At 67.6% G+C, this 14,323-nt stretch overlaps 2 protein-coding genes across 5 annotated transcripts in view; one reads left to right on the forward strand and one right to left on the reverse strand.

The window, feature by feature from the left end:
- The window catches only part of LOC101522611 (spondin-2), a 233,880-nt gene that overhangs the window by 18,313 nt on the left and 201,244 nt on the right, over nucleotides 1–14,323 (forward strand). The window lies entirely within an intron of this gene.
- On the reverse strand, nucleotides 1,048–11,210 carry FGFR3 (fibroblast growth factor receptor 3). 4 transcript variants are annotated; one of them, XM_058670355.1, is made up of 18 exons: nucleotides 11,043–11,210; nucleotides 10,459–10,672; nucleotides 7,069–7,338; nucleotides 6,903–6,956; nucleotides 6,048–6,217; nucleotides 5,773–5,896; nucleotides 5,500–5,690; nucleotides 4,308–4,452; nucleotides 3,838–4,028; nucleotides 3,583–3,728; nucleotides 3,357–3,478; nucleotides 3,160–3,270; nucleotides 2,150–2,340; nucleotides 1,863–1,985; nucleotides 1,704–1,774; nucleotides 1,483–1,620; nucleotides 1,295–1,400; nucleotides 1,048–1,218 (listed from the first exon to the last, which is right to left on the reverse strand). In XM_058670355.1, exons 2-18 carry the CDS (start codon nucleotides 10,571–10,573, stop codon nucleotides 1,075–1,077), a joined length of 2,412 nt encoding a protein of 803 aa, XP_058526338.1. In that variant the 5' UTR covers nucleotides 10,574–10,672; nucleotides 11,043–11,210; the 3' UTR covers nucleotides 1,048–1,074. The 4 variants fall into 4 exon arrangements, with proteins under 4 accessions (XP_058526338.1, XP_058526336.1, XP_058526334.1 ...); XM_058670353.1 differs by having other exon boundaries at nucleotides 3,583–3,731; XM_058670351.1 differs by lacking the exon at nucleotides 4,308–4,452 and adding an exon at nucleotides 5,094–5,244 and having other exon boundaries at nucleotides 3,583–3,731.

The following is a 14,323-nucleotide window of genomic DNA, read 5'->3' on the forward strand; positions in this document are numbered from 1 at the left end:
CGCCCTTGAGGACACCTACTGTCCTCAGCTTCCACACCCCCGCCTTGAGGTTGCATCTGGTGACACCCGGGGTCCGCTGAAACACAGCCCACCAAGAAATCTATTTCAGGTATGGGAGCAGAGACCTGGTCTGGAAGAGTCCCTGGGGGCCCACTCAGCAGACAGCTCCAGGCAGCACTCCGAAGCAGGCTTTTATTTCAGTCTTGTCCATGACTTGGGCCCAGCCCCTGTGCCACCAGGCACCAGCCCTAACCTGGGGGAGGAGGGGGCATTAAACAGTACAAAAAGTCCCACACCCAGGCGGCCCCCTCCCCTGGCCAGCAGCCTACACAAGCATCGTGTCAGCAGTGTTAGGTCTACAGCAAATGCCATCTCGTAAAAACGCAATAAATTATATATATAGATATATAGATATATAAACTCGTAACATCTGAAGATCTGCTCTCACCCTGCCCGGGAAGGCAGTGTCGGGGTGAAGACACCAGCATGGGCCTTGAAGTCCACAAAAATGAATCTCCTGGAGAAATGCCGGCGAAGGCCTGGCTGCCCGGCCACGGGCGGGCAGAGGAAATGTAACATTCCCACGGACTGACCTGGCCGCTGGGGCCTGGGCTGTGAATAAGTTAAGACACATCGGTGGGGAGGGGAGTTGGGGGGCGGGGCGGTAAACACCCAGGACCAGGTACAATTTTTAAAACAAAACTGCAGCGCCAGGAAAGCCCCCCGTTCCTCCACGGCCCCTGCAGCCGTGCTGCCCAAGAGCATCCACCTTCGGGTACCCGTAATTCCAGTCTCCAAGGGCCAAGGGAGCCGCCCACAGGGGTGCCCCTGCCCCACACAGGCCCTGCTTGGACCCCGGAGGGCCAGAGGCCACCGACCACCAAGGCCGGCCACTGAGGCTGGGGGGCCTGGGGGGTGGGGGTCCCCCTACATTCTACTTCTGGTGCCCTTGGGGCTGCGACGCACGCAGGCACCGTGGGCCCTGTCCGTGTACCCACCCGAGCCGGGGCCTAGGGCAGAACCAGCAGCAGCGGAGCGCTCTGGGCTCTCACAGGCCTGGGGGTGTCAGGCCCTTCAAGTCCGCGGGCCCCCGCTGCTGGGCGGCCCCTGGGGCAGCAGGTCGTGGGCGAACACGGAGTCGTCCGAGGCGCTGGAGCCAGGGCTGTCCTGGCCACCCGGGGAATACTGCTCAAAGGGCACCGACAGGTCCAGGTACTCCTGGAGGCAGACGGGACAGGGCTCAGCACCACCCACGCCCGCGGCCCGGCCCGGCCCGGCCCGGCCTGGCACTCACGTCAGTGGATGTCACGGTGAGGACGCGGTCCATGTCCTCCACCAGCTGCTTGAAGGTGGGCCTCTGCGAGGGCGCGGCATGCCAGCACTCCCTCATGATCATGTACCTGAAGACGAGGACCAGGGGTCACGGCCGCCCGGGGCTGGGGCGCGGGTCACACGCAAAGGGGGCGTGGCCAGGGGTCTCACAGGTCATGTGTGCAGTTGGCCGGCTTGTCCATGCGATGGCCTTCCTTCAGCAGCTTGAACAGCTCCTCCACAGGAATGCCAGGGTATGGGGAGCCCCCCAGCGTGAAGATCTCCCAGAGCAGTACCCCGAAAGACCAGCTGCGGGGAGCCAGAAAGGTGAGGCTTACCCCTGCCAGGGCAGGCCTGGCCTGCACGCCCCCACGCCCACAGCAGACACCTACACGTCGCTCTGGTGCGTGTAGACGCGGTCAAACAGGGCCTCGGGTGCCATCCACTTGACGGGCAGCCTGCCCTGGGGGGCGCAGAGGAGGGCGGGCAGTGTGGGCGGTGGGGCCGCTGGCGAGCTCGGAGCCCCCCACCCTGCCCGGGGCTGGACTCACGTTGGTGGTCTTCTTGTAGTAGTCGAGGTTGTGCACGTCCCGGGCCAGGCCGAAGTCAGCGATCTTCATCACATTGTCCTCCGTCACCAGCACGTTGCGGGCGGCCAGGTCCCTGTGGATGCACTGGCCGGGGAGGGAGGGGCAGGCAGGGCTCAATGCCACTCGACACCCCTGGCTGCCCGGCCCTCAGCGCCACCCACCTTCCGGGAGGCAGGGCTCCATGCCATGCGGCGACCCCCCTACCGGCTGACGGCACCCCTGGCTGCCCGGCCCTCAGCACCACCCACCTTCTGGGAGGCCAAGTACTCCATGCCGCGGGCCACCTGGTAGGCACAGGATACCAGATCTTTGAAGGTGAGCTGCTCCTCAGGCAAGCGGCAGGTGTCAAAGGAATAGTCCATGCCAGGAGGCCTCCGGGCCCGCAGGTACTCCCGCAGGTTCCCCTTGGCGGCGTACTCCACCAGCACGTACAGCGGCCCTGCAGGGAGTCTGCCTCAGCAGATGGCCCTGCCCTACCCTGCTCGCCTGCCCCGCTCTCCCGGCCGCGTGGCCCCTGGCCTCCCACCTCCCCGCATGCCAGCCCCCGGCCTCCCACCTCCTCTCATGCGGCCCTGGCCTCCCACCTCCCCGCATGCCAGCCCCCAGCCTCCCACCTCCTCTCGTGCGGCCCCGGCCTCCCAGCTCCCTGCGTGCAGGCTCCCACCTCCCTGCGTGCAGGCTCCCGCCTCCCTGCGTGCGGGCTCCCGCCTCCCTGCGTGCGGGCTCCCGCCTCCCTGCGTGCGGGCTCCCGCCTCCCTGCGTGCGGGCTCCCGCCTCCCTGCGTGCGGGCTCCCGCCTCCCTGCGTGCGGGCTCCCGCCTCCCTGCGTGCGGGCTCCCGCCTCCCTGCGTGCGGGCTCCCGCCTCCCTGCGTGCGGGCTCCCGCCTCCCTGCGTGCGGGCTCCCGCCTCCCTGCGTGCGGGCTCCCGCCTCCCTGCGTGCGGGCTCCCACCTCCCTGCGTGCGGGCTCCCACCTCCCTGCGTGCGGGCTCCCACCTCCCTGCGTGCGGGCTCCCACCTCCCTGCGTGCGGGCTCCCGCCTCCCTGCGTGCGGGCTCCCACCTCCCTGCGTGCGGGCTCCCACCTCCCTGCGTGCGGGCTCCCACCTCCCTGCGTGCGGGCTCCCACCTCCCTGCGTGCGGGCTCCCGCCTCCCTGCGTGCGGGCTCCCACCTCCCTGCGTGCGGGCTCCCGCCTCCCTGCGTGCGGGCTCCCACCTCCCTGCGTGCGGGCTCCCGCCTCCCTGCGTGCGGGCTCCCACCTCCCTGCGTGCAGGCTCCCAGCAGGTTGATGATGTTCTTGTGTTTGCCGATCATCTTCATCATCTCCATCTCCGACACCAGGTCAGACAGGTCCTTGTCGGTGGCATCGTCTATACAGGCCGGGGTGGCATCAGCCGATGGCCCCTCCCCCACCAGGCCCAGCCCAGGGCGCCCCCTCGCCACCTCCCCTCCTCACCTTTCAGCATCTTCACGGCCACGGTGACGGGCCGCGCTGCCCGGTCCTTGTCAATGCCAATGGCCTCAGCCATGACCACCTGGCCAAAGCAGCCTTCTCCCAGGGGCTTCCCCAGGGTCAGCCTGGCGGGCAGGGGGGAAGGAGGCCACATGTGAGGACACGTGCTTGCCTGTCCCAGCTGGCCCAGGTAGAGCCCTGCTCCCACTCCACGCACACCACCACTGACCGGGCCCGGGACAGCTCCCATTGGGGGTCGGCAGGCAGCTCCAGCTCTGACACATTGGCCAGCGTGGGGCCCTCCCCGGAGGACAGCCGGGCGACGCGAACCAGCGGCGTGGTGGAGGTCATGGACGAGCTGGACTCCAAGGACACCTGCTTGGGTCAGCAGGGACAGGTTGGGGCCGCCCGGCGGGGCAGAGCAGGAGCGAAGGGGGCGCGGCGGGGCCAGGAGGCTCGGAACCCGGTATCTACTTTCTGTTACCTGTCGCTTCAGTGGGAATCTGGAGACTTTGTGCACAGTCGGGGAGCCCAGGCCCTTCTTAGGGGGGCTGTGAAGGCGGCACAGCGTCACGGCAGCCACCACCAAGATGAAGAGGAAGAAGCCGGCGCCATAGCTGAGGACGCCGGCGTACACACTGCCCGCCTCGCCCGCCTCCACCAGCTCCTCCTGGGCTACAAGGACAGGAGCATTGGACCGGGTCCCCACGACCCAGCAGGCCAGGGCACGGGCAGCCATGGGGCAGGGGGGCATTCAGAACGGCCTGTGAGTTAGCAGGGCGAATGAGGACCAGGAGAGAAGCGCCCAGCAAGCCAACCAGCGTCCACCACCCCGGAGACCCCGAAGCCGCCACCGCCGCCTCAGGGAGGGGGCGTCCCTGGCAGCGCCGGCGTGTGCCGGGCCAGCAGCCCCAAGAGGACAGATGCAGGCAGAGCCAGCAGCAGAGCCAGTACCTGGAAGCACCACCAGCCACGCAGAGTGATGGGAAAACCCAATAGAATTGCCCGCCAGGCAGGTGTACTCCCCCGCGTCCTCAAAGGTGACATTGCGCAAGGACAGAACCTCTAGCTCCTTGTCGGTGGTGTTAGCGCCCGCCGTCTACGAGAGAGAAGAGAGCCGCCATAGCCCAGGCCCGGCCCCCGCCGCCCTGCGGGCGACCCCACGGCCACAGTCCACGGAGATCTGGCCAAGGCTGCAAGGAAAATGCCGCCGCCGCCACCAGCACCTGGGCCACACAGTCACGGCCACGGCCACTGAGGGCGCCTCCGAGCCCAAAGCCAGTCCCTCCACCGGCAAGTCCTCTGTCCCAGGTGAGCGCCAGGCGGGCAGGCAGCTGGAGCAGCATGCAGTTAGCACAGGGAGGGGGCACAGGCTGTGCCTGGGGACTGGGGGCAGATGGACAGGTGGGCGGGCGGGGCAAGCAGGAGGCAGCGCCAGGCCAGGCCAGATGGAGAGGCGGCCGTGCTGCGGGCCTTGGGGGAGGACATGCACACGCAGGTGCTGCTGCAGGTGGGGTCCTCAGCAGTTGGGGATGTGGCGGTCTCCTCACGAAGCCACAGGCGGCATTGCCACGAGTCAGCAAGCGAGTGAGCCGAGTGAGGTCGATGAGAACTGGGTTGCAAGAAGCGAGCGGGATGGGGTAGGGGGCGGGGGCGTGCAGGGCGTGGCAGGCAGATGCCGGGCCGAGGCCCTGGAGCCGGAGCGCCGTGTGCCAGGCAGGCGTGGGACAGAGTGGTTACCTGCTCGGGGCCCGTGAACGCGCAGCCAAAAGGCCTTCTCGGCCACGCCTATGAAATTGGTGGCTCGACAGAGGTACTCGCCCCCGTCGCGCTCCGACACATTGGTCAGGCGCAGGCGCGCGTCCGCCTCCACATTGTCACTGATCCAGGACTGTGGGGGAGGGGAGGACAAGAGACCCTGCTCAGGCGTGCCCCACACGAGGCAGGTGAGGAGAGCTGCCTGGAGGAGGCGGTGAGAAGGCACTGGCACACAGGTGCGGGGCAGCCTCTCGCGGCGGGCTCTGGCAGGGCACAGCCTCCCGCCACAGGATGTCTGCCTTTGGGCTCGGAGTGTGGCGAGCTCCACAGGAACACAGCAAGGGCGCCCACCCCCGGCCCGGCCTTCACGTCCGGCAGCGGCGCCCACCTTCAGCACGGTCACGTAGGGCGTGCCATCCGGCCCCACCTTGCTGCCATTCACCTCCACGTGCTTCAGCCACTGGATGTGCGGCTGCGCGTCGCTGTACACCTTGCAGTGAAACTCCACGTCACTGCCCAGCACGGCTGTCTGGTTCGCGGGCAGCCCAGCCTGCAGGATGGGCCGGTGTGGGGAGCGCTCTGCCGAGAGGCGGAAAGCAGCTTAGCGTGGCGCCTGGCTGGGCCCCACCCGCCCACGCGCGCTGCCCTGCTCTTGGCTCACCCAGGACATCCAGCGTGTACGTCTGCTGGATGCTGCCGAACTTGTTCTCCACCACACACGTGTAATTGCCACGGTCAGAGGGTACCACACTCTCCATCACCAGGCTCCACTGCTGGTGCCGCAGCTGCGGGGGCGCACGCAGTGAGGCCCTCGGGCTCCGCATCCCGGCCCCTCATCGCCACAGCTCCCCCATGTGTCCCGGCCCCGCTGCATTATTGTGCGGCCCCTTTGGGCCAGTCCTGCCCCTCAGGCTCCGCACCTGCCCCAGGACTCACCTTGATGCCACCAATGCGGTGTTCCCCACGGAACTCCTTGCCATTCTTCAGCCAGGAGATGGAGGGAGTCGGGTTGCCAGCGGCCGGGCAGCGGAAGCGGACAGTGTTGGCGGCGGGCACTGCCAGCAGCTTCTTGTCCATCCGTTCGGGCCGAGTCCAGTAAGGAGCTGCTGCGGACAGAGTCACTCAGGCCGGCCACTGACCAAGGCAGCAGCGGGAGGCTCGCCTGCCCTGGCCCGTGTCCCCTCCCGCGTCCGGGGAGAGCTGACTGGACCAGGCTCCCTGCAGCCCCCACGCCTGCATGGTCTGCCGCCCCACTTTCAGAGCTGGGAGGCGTCCCACCTCCTACAGGGGCTTAGCCCTACAGGTCTGCCCTGGCCTGGAAGCCTTCAGTCACAAGTGTATCTCTGGCCCCAATCCAGGAAGGCAAGCCCAGCACCCAGCCGACGGCCCGGGCAGCAGTGTGCGGAGAGAAGCGGGCACGGCAGAGTCTGGAGTCTGAGGGAGGCAGGTGGGCAGGCCACACCTCTCGGGACCCCGCCACCCCACTCTCACGCCCGACCGATTCTTCTCCTCCAGAGCGACACTAGGGCACACAGGGTACCAGAGGACCCAACACTGCCCACTGCCGGACCAGCAAATCTCCCACTGGGGTGGTGAGCCAGAAGGTGGTGCCCAAGAGAAAGGGGACAGGAGCTGTCCATGCTGCTACCCTCCAGGCCCTCTCTACGCTGTAGCTATCCGCAGCACTCATCCCAGCTCAGCCGGCACCTCCGAGCCTGTGCCAGCCTCACCCACAGCCCGGCACACACACCTGCCCTCCCTCGCCCGGCCTGCTACAGGCATGGCTCTTACCTGTGTCTTCAGCCTCCTCCTCCTCGTCTTCATCATCTCCGGAGGACGGCGCATCTGTGGCACAGGGGGGCACAGCGGGCATTGGCCCTCAGCCTCTGAGCTGCCCAGGCCCCTCACCATCCATCCTTCAGGTACCTGAGCCCCCTGCAGCCCGGCGGGCACTCACCAATCAGCCGCGCACTGAAGTGGCACAGCACGCGCTGGGTAAGGCGCTGCTGGTAGCTGTAAAGTCCTGCGTCTTCCTGGGAGGCGTTGAGCACCTGCAGCCGCTGAGGCCCCGCCAGGATGCGGCTGGAGGACACCAGCCCCGCGCCATCCTTGACCCAGACCGTGGGCTCCACGGGACCCCCTCCGGGAAGGGGGCAACTCAGCTCCAAGGTGTCCCCACTGCTGAAGATCACCTGCTCCTGTTGGTTGGGCTCCGGCCCAGGAACTCCTGTAAGGCGAGATGGGCACCCTGAGACAGGGCCCTGCAGCTGTGCACCTGCTGGGCCACCTGGGCAAGGAAGGCACCCTGAGCACAGGCCAGCGGTCAGCCTCGCTATGTGCTGTGTGTCACAGCTCCCAGCGCAGTCTGGAAGTGGAAGGACACTCCCTACACCCCAGAAATCCCCACAGCTGCTGTGAGGGGAGTCACAGGTGCACGCGGGAAAAGGGGCGGATAAGAGGGCCACAGCCCAGAAGCAAACCCGGGGCTGGGCTTGGAGTGCCCACCCACACCCAGGAGGGAGCGAGGAAGGAGAGACCAAGTGCACATGGAACCCAGGCCGACCCACGCGGTCCCAGCATTACAAACAAGGTGGGCGCACCAGGAGGGCTCGCCAGGGCAGCTGAGGAGCTGTGGGACCCTCAGGGGGAGAGCCTGACAAGTGGACCCTGTCCTGGCTCCCCAGGACCCAGTGCAGCACCCCTGACCATCACCCCCAGGCGTCCCTGAGTGGGCCCGCCTATTCATGCAGGCTGCTAGCCCGGGCTTGGGTCCCAGGGACAGGGGTGGGTGGTCCCAGGGGACAGGCCCCTGTCCAGGCCCAGCTGGGCCAGTTGCACTACCACTTGTCATTCTGTCAGCGCATGGCCTAGATTCGCGGGCCCAGCTGCCCACTGTGTGTGCTCCCTGGCCAGGCCCAATTCTGCCAATCCGCCCATCCGCCCATGTGGCCCCAGAGCCCTGCAGTGCGAGGACCCGTTCCCATCCACAGGGACCTGGGGCCCTGCGGTCAGGGGGGCCTCCCGGTCTGCCCTGTGGGGACCACCCAGCACCACTAGCTGCCTAGGCCCCCCAGAAGGCTGAGGCCAGGCTGCTGTGGCCACCTCGGCCCCAGGCGCAGACCCAAGGGCAACAGCCAGCTGATTCCGGTTTGGTCTGGACAGCGACAACAGGTCAGCATTGCACACAAGTATTCTCTTCAACCTGGTCCAGCCCAGCAGGAATCGGAGCGGCCCCCAGGCTAGCCACACCCTGGACCCTTACCCTCGGCCTTCGCCTGAGCCCTGCCCTCTCCACCCAGCCACCCACCTGGCAGTCTGCTAACAGCCCAGGGGCTGGGTGCAGCCAGAGGCGAGTAGGCGTGTTGGGCCCGGGGTCTCCCTGGCTGTGCCTCAGTTTCCCCACCACAGCATAAGGCTGGAATCCCACAGCATCCGAGCCCCAGGCTGGAGAGAGGCCACGGGCAAGGACTCTGACCCTGGGTCGAGCCCCAGGCCACAATGCCAACCAGGGAGCTGGTCTGAAAGTGGCTGCTCCACACCCAGCCCCCATCAGGGGCACCCCAGGGAACCGAGGCTGTCCCAGCCCAGCTCACATTTCTCACCCAGAGACATTCCGCCAAGTCAATAGGGGAGAAAGGGGGTGGGAGGGAGGGCTAATGAGGGTTTAGGGGATTATCCGGCCTAATCCTCCCAACAACCCTGCCATTATCAGTCCTCCCACACAGGTGAGGAAGTCGGAGCCCAGGAGCCCTGCCAGACCCCGACAGACCATTGCCCGCTGCCCCCTCCAGGGACTCATCAGGCCCCAGCTGAGACTCGGCGCAGGGGCCAGAGGCCGAGGCATCGGGCCAGGTTAATGAACCACCCGAGGCCTGCAGGGCTCAAAGTCCAGCGCTGTCCAGCGGGGGGTGGGGAGGCCGCAGCTGCCTTCCGGGGGCAGGCCCCACCCCCACCCGGGGCCCCCGCCCCGCGGCGCGCGGGACCCTCCCTCGGGCCGCTCTCAGGCCCCCCCTGTGTGCGCGCGCGCGCGGATGGACACTGACCGGGTCAGGCCTGCAGCAGCCAGGGCCAGCGCAGAGCGCCCTTGACAGCAGCCGCCGGGCGCGCGGGGGACAGCGCCTGCACGGACCTTGGTCAGAACCTTAGCGCGAGATGTTTGCGCTTTTACTGTCCAGCGATCTCGTTAAAGAGCCGGATTAAGTTTATGGTTCCAGCCACGCACTACTTGTTCCACCGGCTCTGAGGCGAAGGCGAGAACGCGGCGTGCTCAGCCAGCACCCACTCCCGTGCGCGCCGATGGGGGGGTCCAGGAGGGTTGGGGGCCGCCGCTTCCCACCCCCCCGCCTGCCCCGAGCCCGCCGCGAGCCGGCTGGACGTCGCCGGGTCGTGGGGAGTAATATCTTCATCTGAATGCGAATGCGAATGGTAATGTGCCCCCCGCGGCCGCCCCCGTCGGCGCCCCCCGGCCGCGGGGCCGTCGGAGCAGGCGCTCAAAGCGCGCGCTGACCCCGCGCCGGCCTCTGTCACACCGTGAATGACACGCGCATTCAAGCCAGGACCACTCTCATTCATAAAAAAAGTGACATTGTTCGCGCGGCGCAAGGGGCGCGGGGGCGGGGGCCGCCATCTGCCTCCGAGCCGCGCGCCCGCGGCGGCCGCCTCCCTGGCACCGCGCGCCCGCAACCGCCCCGCGCGCACCTCCCGGGCCGCCCGAGGTACAAAGGAGCGGCTGTTGGGGCCTCGGCCGGGGAGGGGGCGCAGGCTCTCGGGGAAGGACAGCTTCCTCCACCCCTCTCCGGCGTGGCTGCCGCGCCGGGGCAGCGGTGCGAGCCGGGGGTCCGCGTCCAGCCCCCGGGGCGCAGGACCTGGACACCCCGCTGGACCTTGACCGCGGCCGGGTCCGCAGCTCCACGACCCTCGGCACCCGCCTCCTTCGGGCGTCCCTCAGCCCAGCAGGCACCGAGGGGAGTGGCGGCGGCGGGAGGTGTCACCTGGCCACGCGGTCGCTGGGGCCAAGGGGCTGTGCCTCCACGCACATCGTGAGACCCGCCCTCCCAGGTTGGGCCTCTCGCTTTGGCCACAGCTGGCCGGGAACCGGGGCCGGGGCGGAGGTGGGGGTGGGAGGCACGGGACACAGGAACTTTCCGTTCGCGCAAAGCCCGAGAAAACAATGGGGAAGGCACAAAAGTCCCCGCTCCCCGTCCCGGCCCAGGGCTCCCGCAGCCCCTCCGCAACCAGCGCACCCGCAGCCGGCTCCCGATGCCTCTGCCAGCCGGGACCCCCGGCTCCCTCCCCCGTCTCCGCGGCGCGGGGTGGGAGGCGCTGGTGAGGAGAGGTCCTCCCTTACCTGCCGCCCTCCGCACCACTCGAGGCTCCGAACCGGGGGGCTCCGAGGCGGCGCCACCCACGACGGCCACGGCCACGGCCACGAAGAGCGCGAGGGCGCGGGCCGGGGCACCCATGGCGGGGACCGGGCCGACTTCCTCAGGCGGCGCGCGCGGGCATGGTGCCCCCCACGGCCCGGCCCGGAGCCCGGGAGGCAGGAGGGCGCGCTCCGGAGTCTGCGGGAGGAGGAAGAGGAGGAGAGCTCGTTACGGGCCGAGGGGGCGCGCGGCGGCGGCCGGGACCCCGCGCGCCCAGCCCCTCGGCCGCGGCCGCCCCGCCCGCCGCCGCCGCCGCCCAGGGCTCCCGGGCCGCCTGGCGCCGGCCGCCTCCTCCCCGCCGCGCGCCCGCCCTCCCTCCCCCTTCCCTCCCTGGCCGCCGCAGAGCCCTCCCAGGGCGGCGGCGGCGGCAAACTTTCCAAAGCGGGAAGCCCGCGCCCGGCCGGCCCCTGCCACGGGGGCCGCTCGGGACCCCAGCCCGCCGCGCGCCCCGGCCCCGGAGGACGCCCCGGCGACCCCTCCGACAGCCCGCCCGGCCCCGCGCACCGACCTGGCGCCTCGGGGACCTGGGTCGCCACGCGCGGCTCCCGCCCGCGCTCGCAGCCAGCCGTCCCCGCGCCGCCCGCGCCTGCCCACGCCGGTGCAGTCCCTTCGCCCGTGAGGGCCCGCACGGCGCCAGCTGCCCGCTCCGCCGCCGCCGCCGACCACTGAGCCAGGGCTGCCCGGCGCGCCCGCAGCCCGGGGGGACGGCCCGCACGCGCCCCGCCCCCGGCCCGCCCACACCACGCCCGCGCCGCGCTCGTCCAGCCGCCCGGGGCGGGGACGCGGGCAGGAGGCGTGGCCGGCGGGGGCGGCCCACAGTGCCCCCCGAGGCCCCGCGCAGCGCGGTCCTCTGGCCCGGGGACACTCGGGAGGCTGGGTTTGAAGCCGGGGGTCCAGGAGACTTCGCGGACAGGTCTCCCAGCAGGGCCCGCGTGGGGACTTCTGCAACCAGCGCCGCCCCAAGGCAGGGAGCCTGTGGGGAAGGGCTTCCGCCCCCGGGGCAGAGTGCGCGGCTGCCGCATCCCTGACTGCGCTGGCCCTCTCCGGTGCTGTCCGCTCAGGCCACGTCCCTGCTGACCCACAGGCGACTGCCACTCCAGGGCCCTCTCGGGACGTGGGTCCACACCCTGTCCTCCGTCCATGCCCAGTGGCCCACAGCCGCTGGGTGGGCTGGTCTGTTCAGCCCTGGCGTGCCACACAGTTGGTTGGCCCCTTTCTAATGAGGACCACAGTGCTCTCAAACCCTTGCCCCTGGACAGGCTCCCTGTAGCTCCCAACTCTAGGGTCCCTGCCCCCATCCCACCTCTGTCTCCACCACTTACTGACTTTGGGGCTCATGTGGGTGAGTCCAGAGCACCTCATGTGTGCACCTGCTAATGTGGTCACGGCCGCTGGGCACCAGTGCGGGCAAGTGTCCTACCGTCTGTGCATCCCAGCCTGCCCCCGTCCCTAGTGTGGCTCCTCCCTGGAGCACTGTCCACTCCTGCTGCTAATTATTTTGAGAGTTCGAGAGAGATCTCTCCTGCTGGCTCACTCCTCAATGCCCACGATGCCTGGGGCTGGCCTGGGCCAAAGCAGCTGGGAATTGCAGCAGGGTCTCCCACGTGACGCGATCACTTCAGGTGCTGCTTCCCGGGGTGCACACCAGCAGGGAGTTGGATGCTCAGGCCCTCAGGTACCAGTTGCAAAACTCCAAGTGGGCGCTCACTGCAAGTGGACATGCTGCATGGTTGTCAGACAATTCTTGGTTCCTGTTGATTGTTTCCAAGTCAGCGTGTGTGGCAGAAGCAGGCTGTTCCCAACTGGGGTGTTGTGCCGTACCGGTGAAGCCATTCCTTGGAACCCAGCATCCCATATAGACGCTAGTTTGAGTCCCAGCTGTGCCACTTCCCATCCAGCTCCCTGCCTGTGGCCTGGGAAGGCAGTTTGAGGACGGCCCAAAGCCTTGGGACCCTACACCTGTATGGGAGACCTGGAAGAAGCTCCTGGCCCCTGGCTTCGGATCAGCCCAACCTTGGCCTCCTCGACCATTTGGGGAGTGAGCCAACCAATTGAACATCTGTCTCTTAACTTTCAGATACACACACAATCAAACCTTGAGAGCATTGTTGCCCCTAGACTCTCGCTGCCCTCTACCACCCCAGGTGGTGCAGCCTGCCAGGCCCCTCCCTGCTCCTGCTTCACCCTCACACCCGCCCCCCCATACTTATCTCCCAGAGGAAGGTGGGGGTCAGGGGTTCCCAGTGAAGGTGGGTGGGAGGCCCCACAGGCAGGGAGAGGGGCCAGCGGCCCAACCCAGCCCTGCCCCACCTGGTGACTCAGAGCCGGCAGCCTGGCTTGCTGGGGCCTGTGTGGGTGAGCAGGGGAGGGGGCCATGCCGGCCTCCCCCTGGGGAGCAGCAGGAGGGCGTGGCATGGCAGCAGACTGGGCACACACAAGGCTGGGGTCACTCGGGGTGCCTCGGTGGCCAGGCCTGGCCAGGCACTGGGCTGCCCACTGCAGTTCCTCCTGCCCCAGTTGGGTGTCCCTCCAGCCCCAGCAGGGCCGGGAGCTGCTCCGTCTCCCAGCAGGCACCCCACCTCCTCCTGAGGGACCAGCGCTGGCCCTGGGGACCTGAGGTGAAGGGAGCCATGGCTCTGAGCACACTGCATTTATTCCTGCAGTATAGGAGCGGGTGAAGACAGAAAGCCATGCTGCATTTGATCTTATAACAGAAATGGAATTCTGTTTGGCTTCTTGTTGTTGTTTTAACATTTTATACTTGAAAAACAGAGTTACAGAAAGAAAGAAACAGAAAGATCTTCCATCTGTTGGTTTACTTCCCAAGCAGTTGCAACAGCTAGAGCTGGGCTGATTCCGAACCCAGGAGCCAGGAGCTTCTTCCAGGTCTCCCACGCGGATGCAGGGTCCCACGGCTTTGGGACCCATATGGGATCCCAGTACATACAAGACGAGGACTTTAGCCACTAGGCTACTGTGCCAGACCCCAGAAATTAACTTTTAAAGAAAAAAGAAATAGTCCTAACCCACAGCCAACACTACGTTCTCTGTGACATCTTTCATTTTAGTGTGGAGCTTCCTGGCAGGCCCAACCAGGAGGCCCCACAGTGAGTCACGCAGGTGGACCCAGGTGTGGGGAAACAGCCCCAGGTCTGCACCTCAGATCCTGACGTCTGCCTGGAAGACCGCAGAGAGGCAGGATGGGGGAGCAGGGGATGCCCTGGGCTCTCCTGGGCTCCCAGGGGCTGGAGTGGAGGCGAGGGGCTCCCTGCTGCCTGCAGCTGCCAGGCCCTGCAGAGGGACAGGCAGGAGGCAGCCACGGAGGGGTTAAGACCTCGCAGCTCCCCTCCCCCGGCAGTGGGGGGGGGGGGCCAGGCCAGTAGCCGCAGAGCTGGGCAGAAATCTATTTTCCGAAGCACTTGCCATTTGCCTGAAACCTCAAGTGTATTTTCCCTCCGTTTTATTTTTTACTTTGACCCCAAACTCTAGTAAATTTAAGGGAAATTTAATGATGGTGTTTTGGGTCCATGTACACTTTTTCCAGGACCTTCCGGAGCCTTCTCAGCAGGGAAAGGGCCCTGCCCCAGCCTAGCCCAGCCTCCCCTTCCCCCGCCCGGCCTCCCCTTCCCCAGCCCGGCCTCCCCTCTCCTCCCCCTATCCCCCAAGAGTAAACAGGCAGGGGACCCGGGCCCTCGTCCCGCCCCTCCCTGCACCTGCCTCACGCCAGGCTGGGCCATGACTCCAGTGCCAAGGACACGCGTGCTTCAGGGGAAGCCCTGGGGCTGGACC

Source organism: Ochotona princeps, chromosome 11, assembly GCF_030435755.1.
Source record: "Ochotona princeps isolate mOchPri1 chromosome 11, mOchPri1.hap1, whole genome shotgun sequence".
NCBI classification, from domain to species: Eukaryota; Metazoa; Chordata; class Mammalia; order Lagomorpha; family Ochotonidae; genus Ochotona; species Ochotona princeps.

Coding starts and splice junctions, on each gene's coding strand:
- FGFR3 (XM_058670351.1), bottom strand. CDS start 10,573: ATGGGTGCCCCGGCCCGCGCCCTCGCGCTCTTCGTGGCCGTGGCCGTG. Junction 5,691..5,772: donor GTACACGCTGGATGTCCTGG/GTGAGCCAAGAG, acceptor GCCTCTCGGCAG/AGCGCTCCCCACACCGGCCC. Junction 3,732..3,837: donor GATTCCCACTGAAGCGACAG/GTAACAGAAAGT, acceptor TGCTGACCCAAG/CAGGTGTCCTTGGAGTCCAG.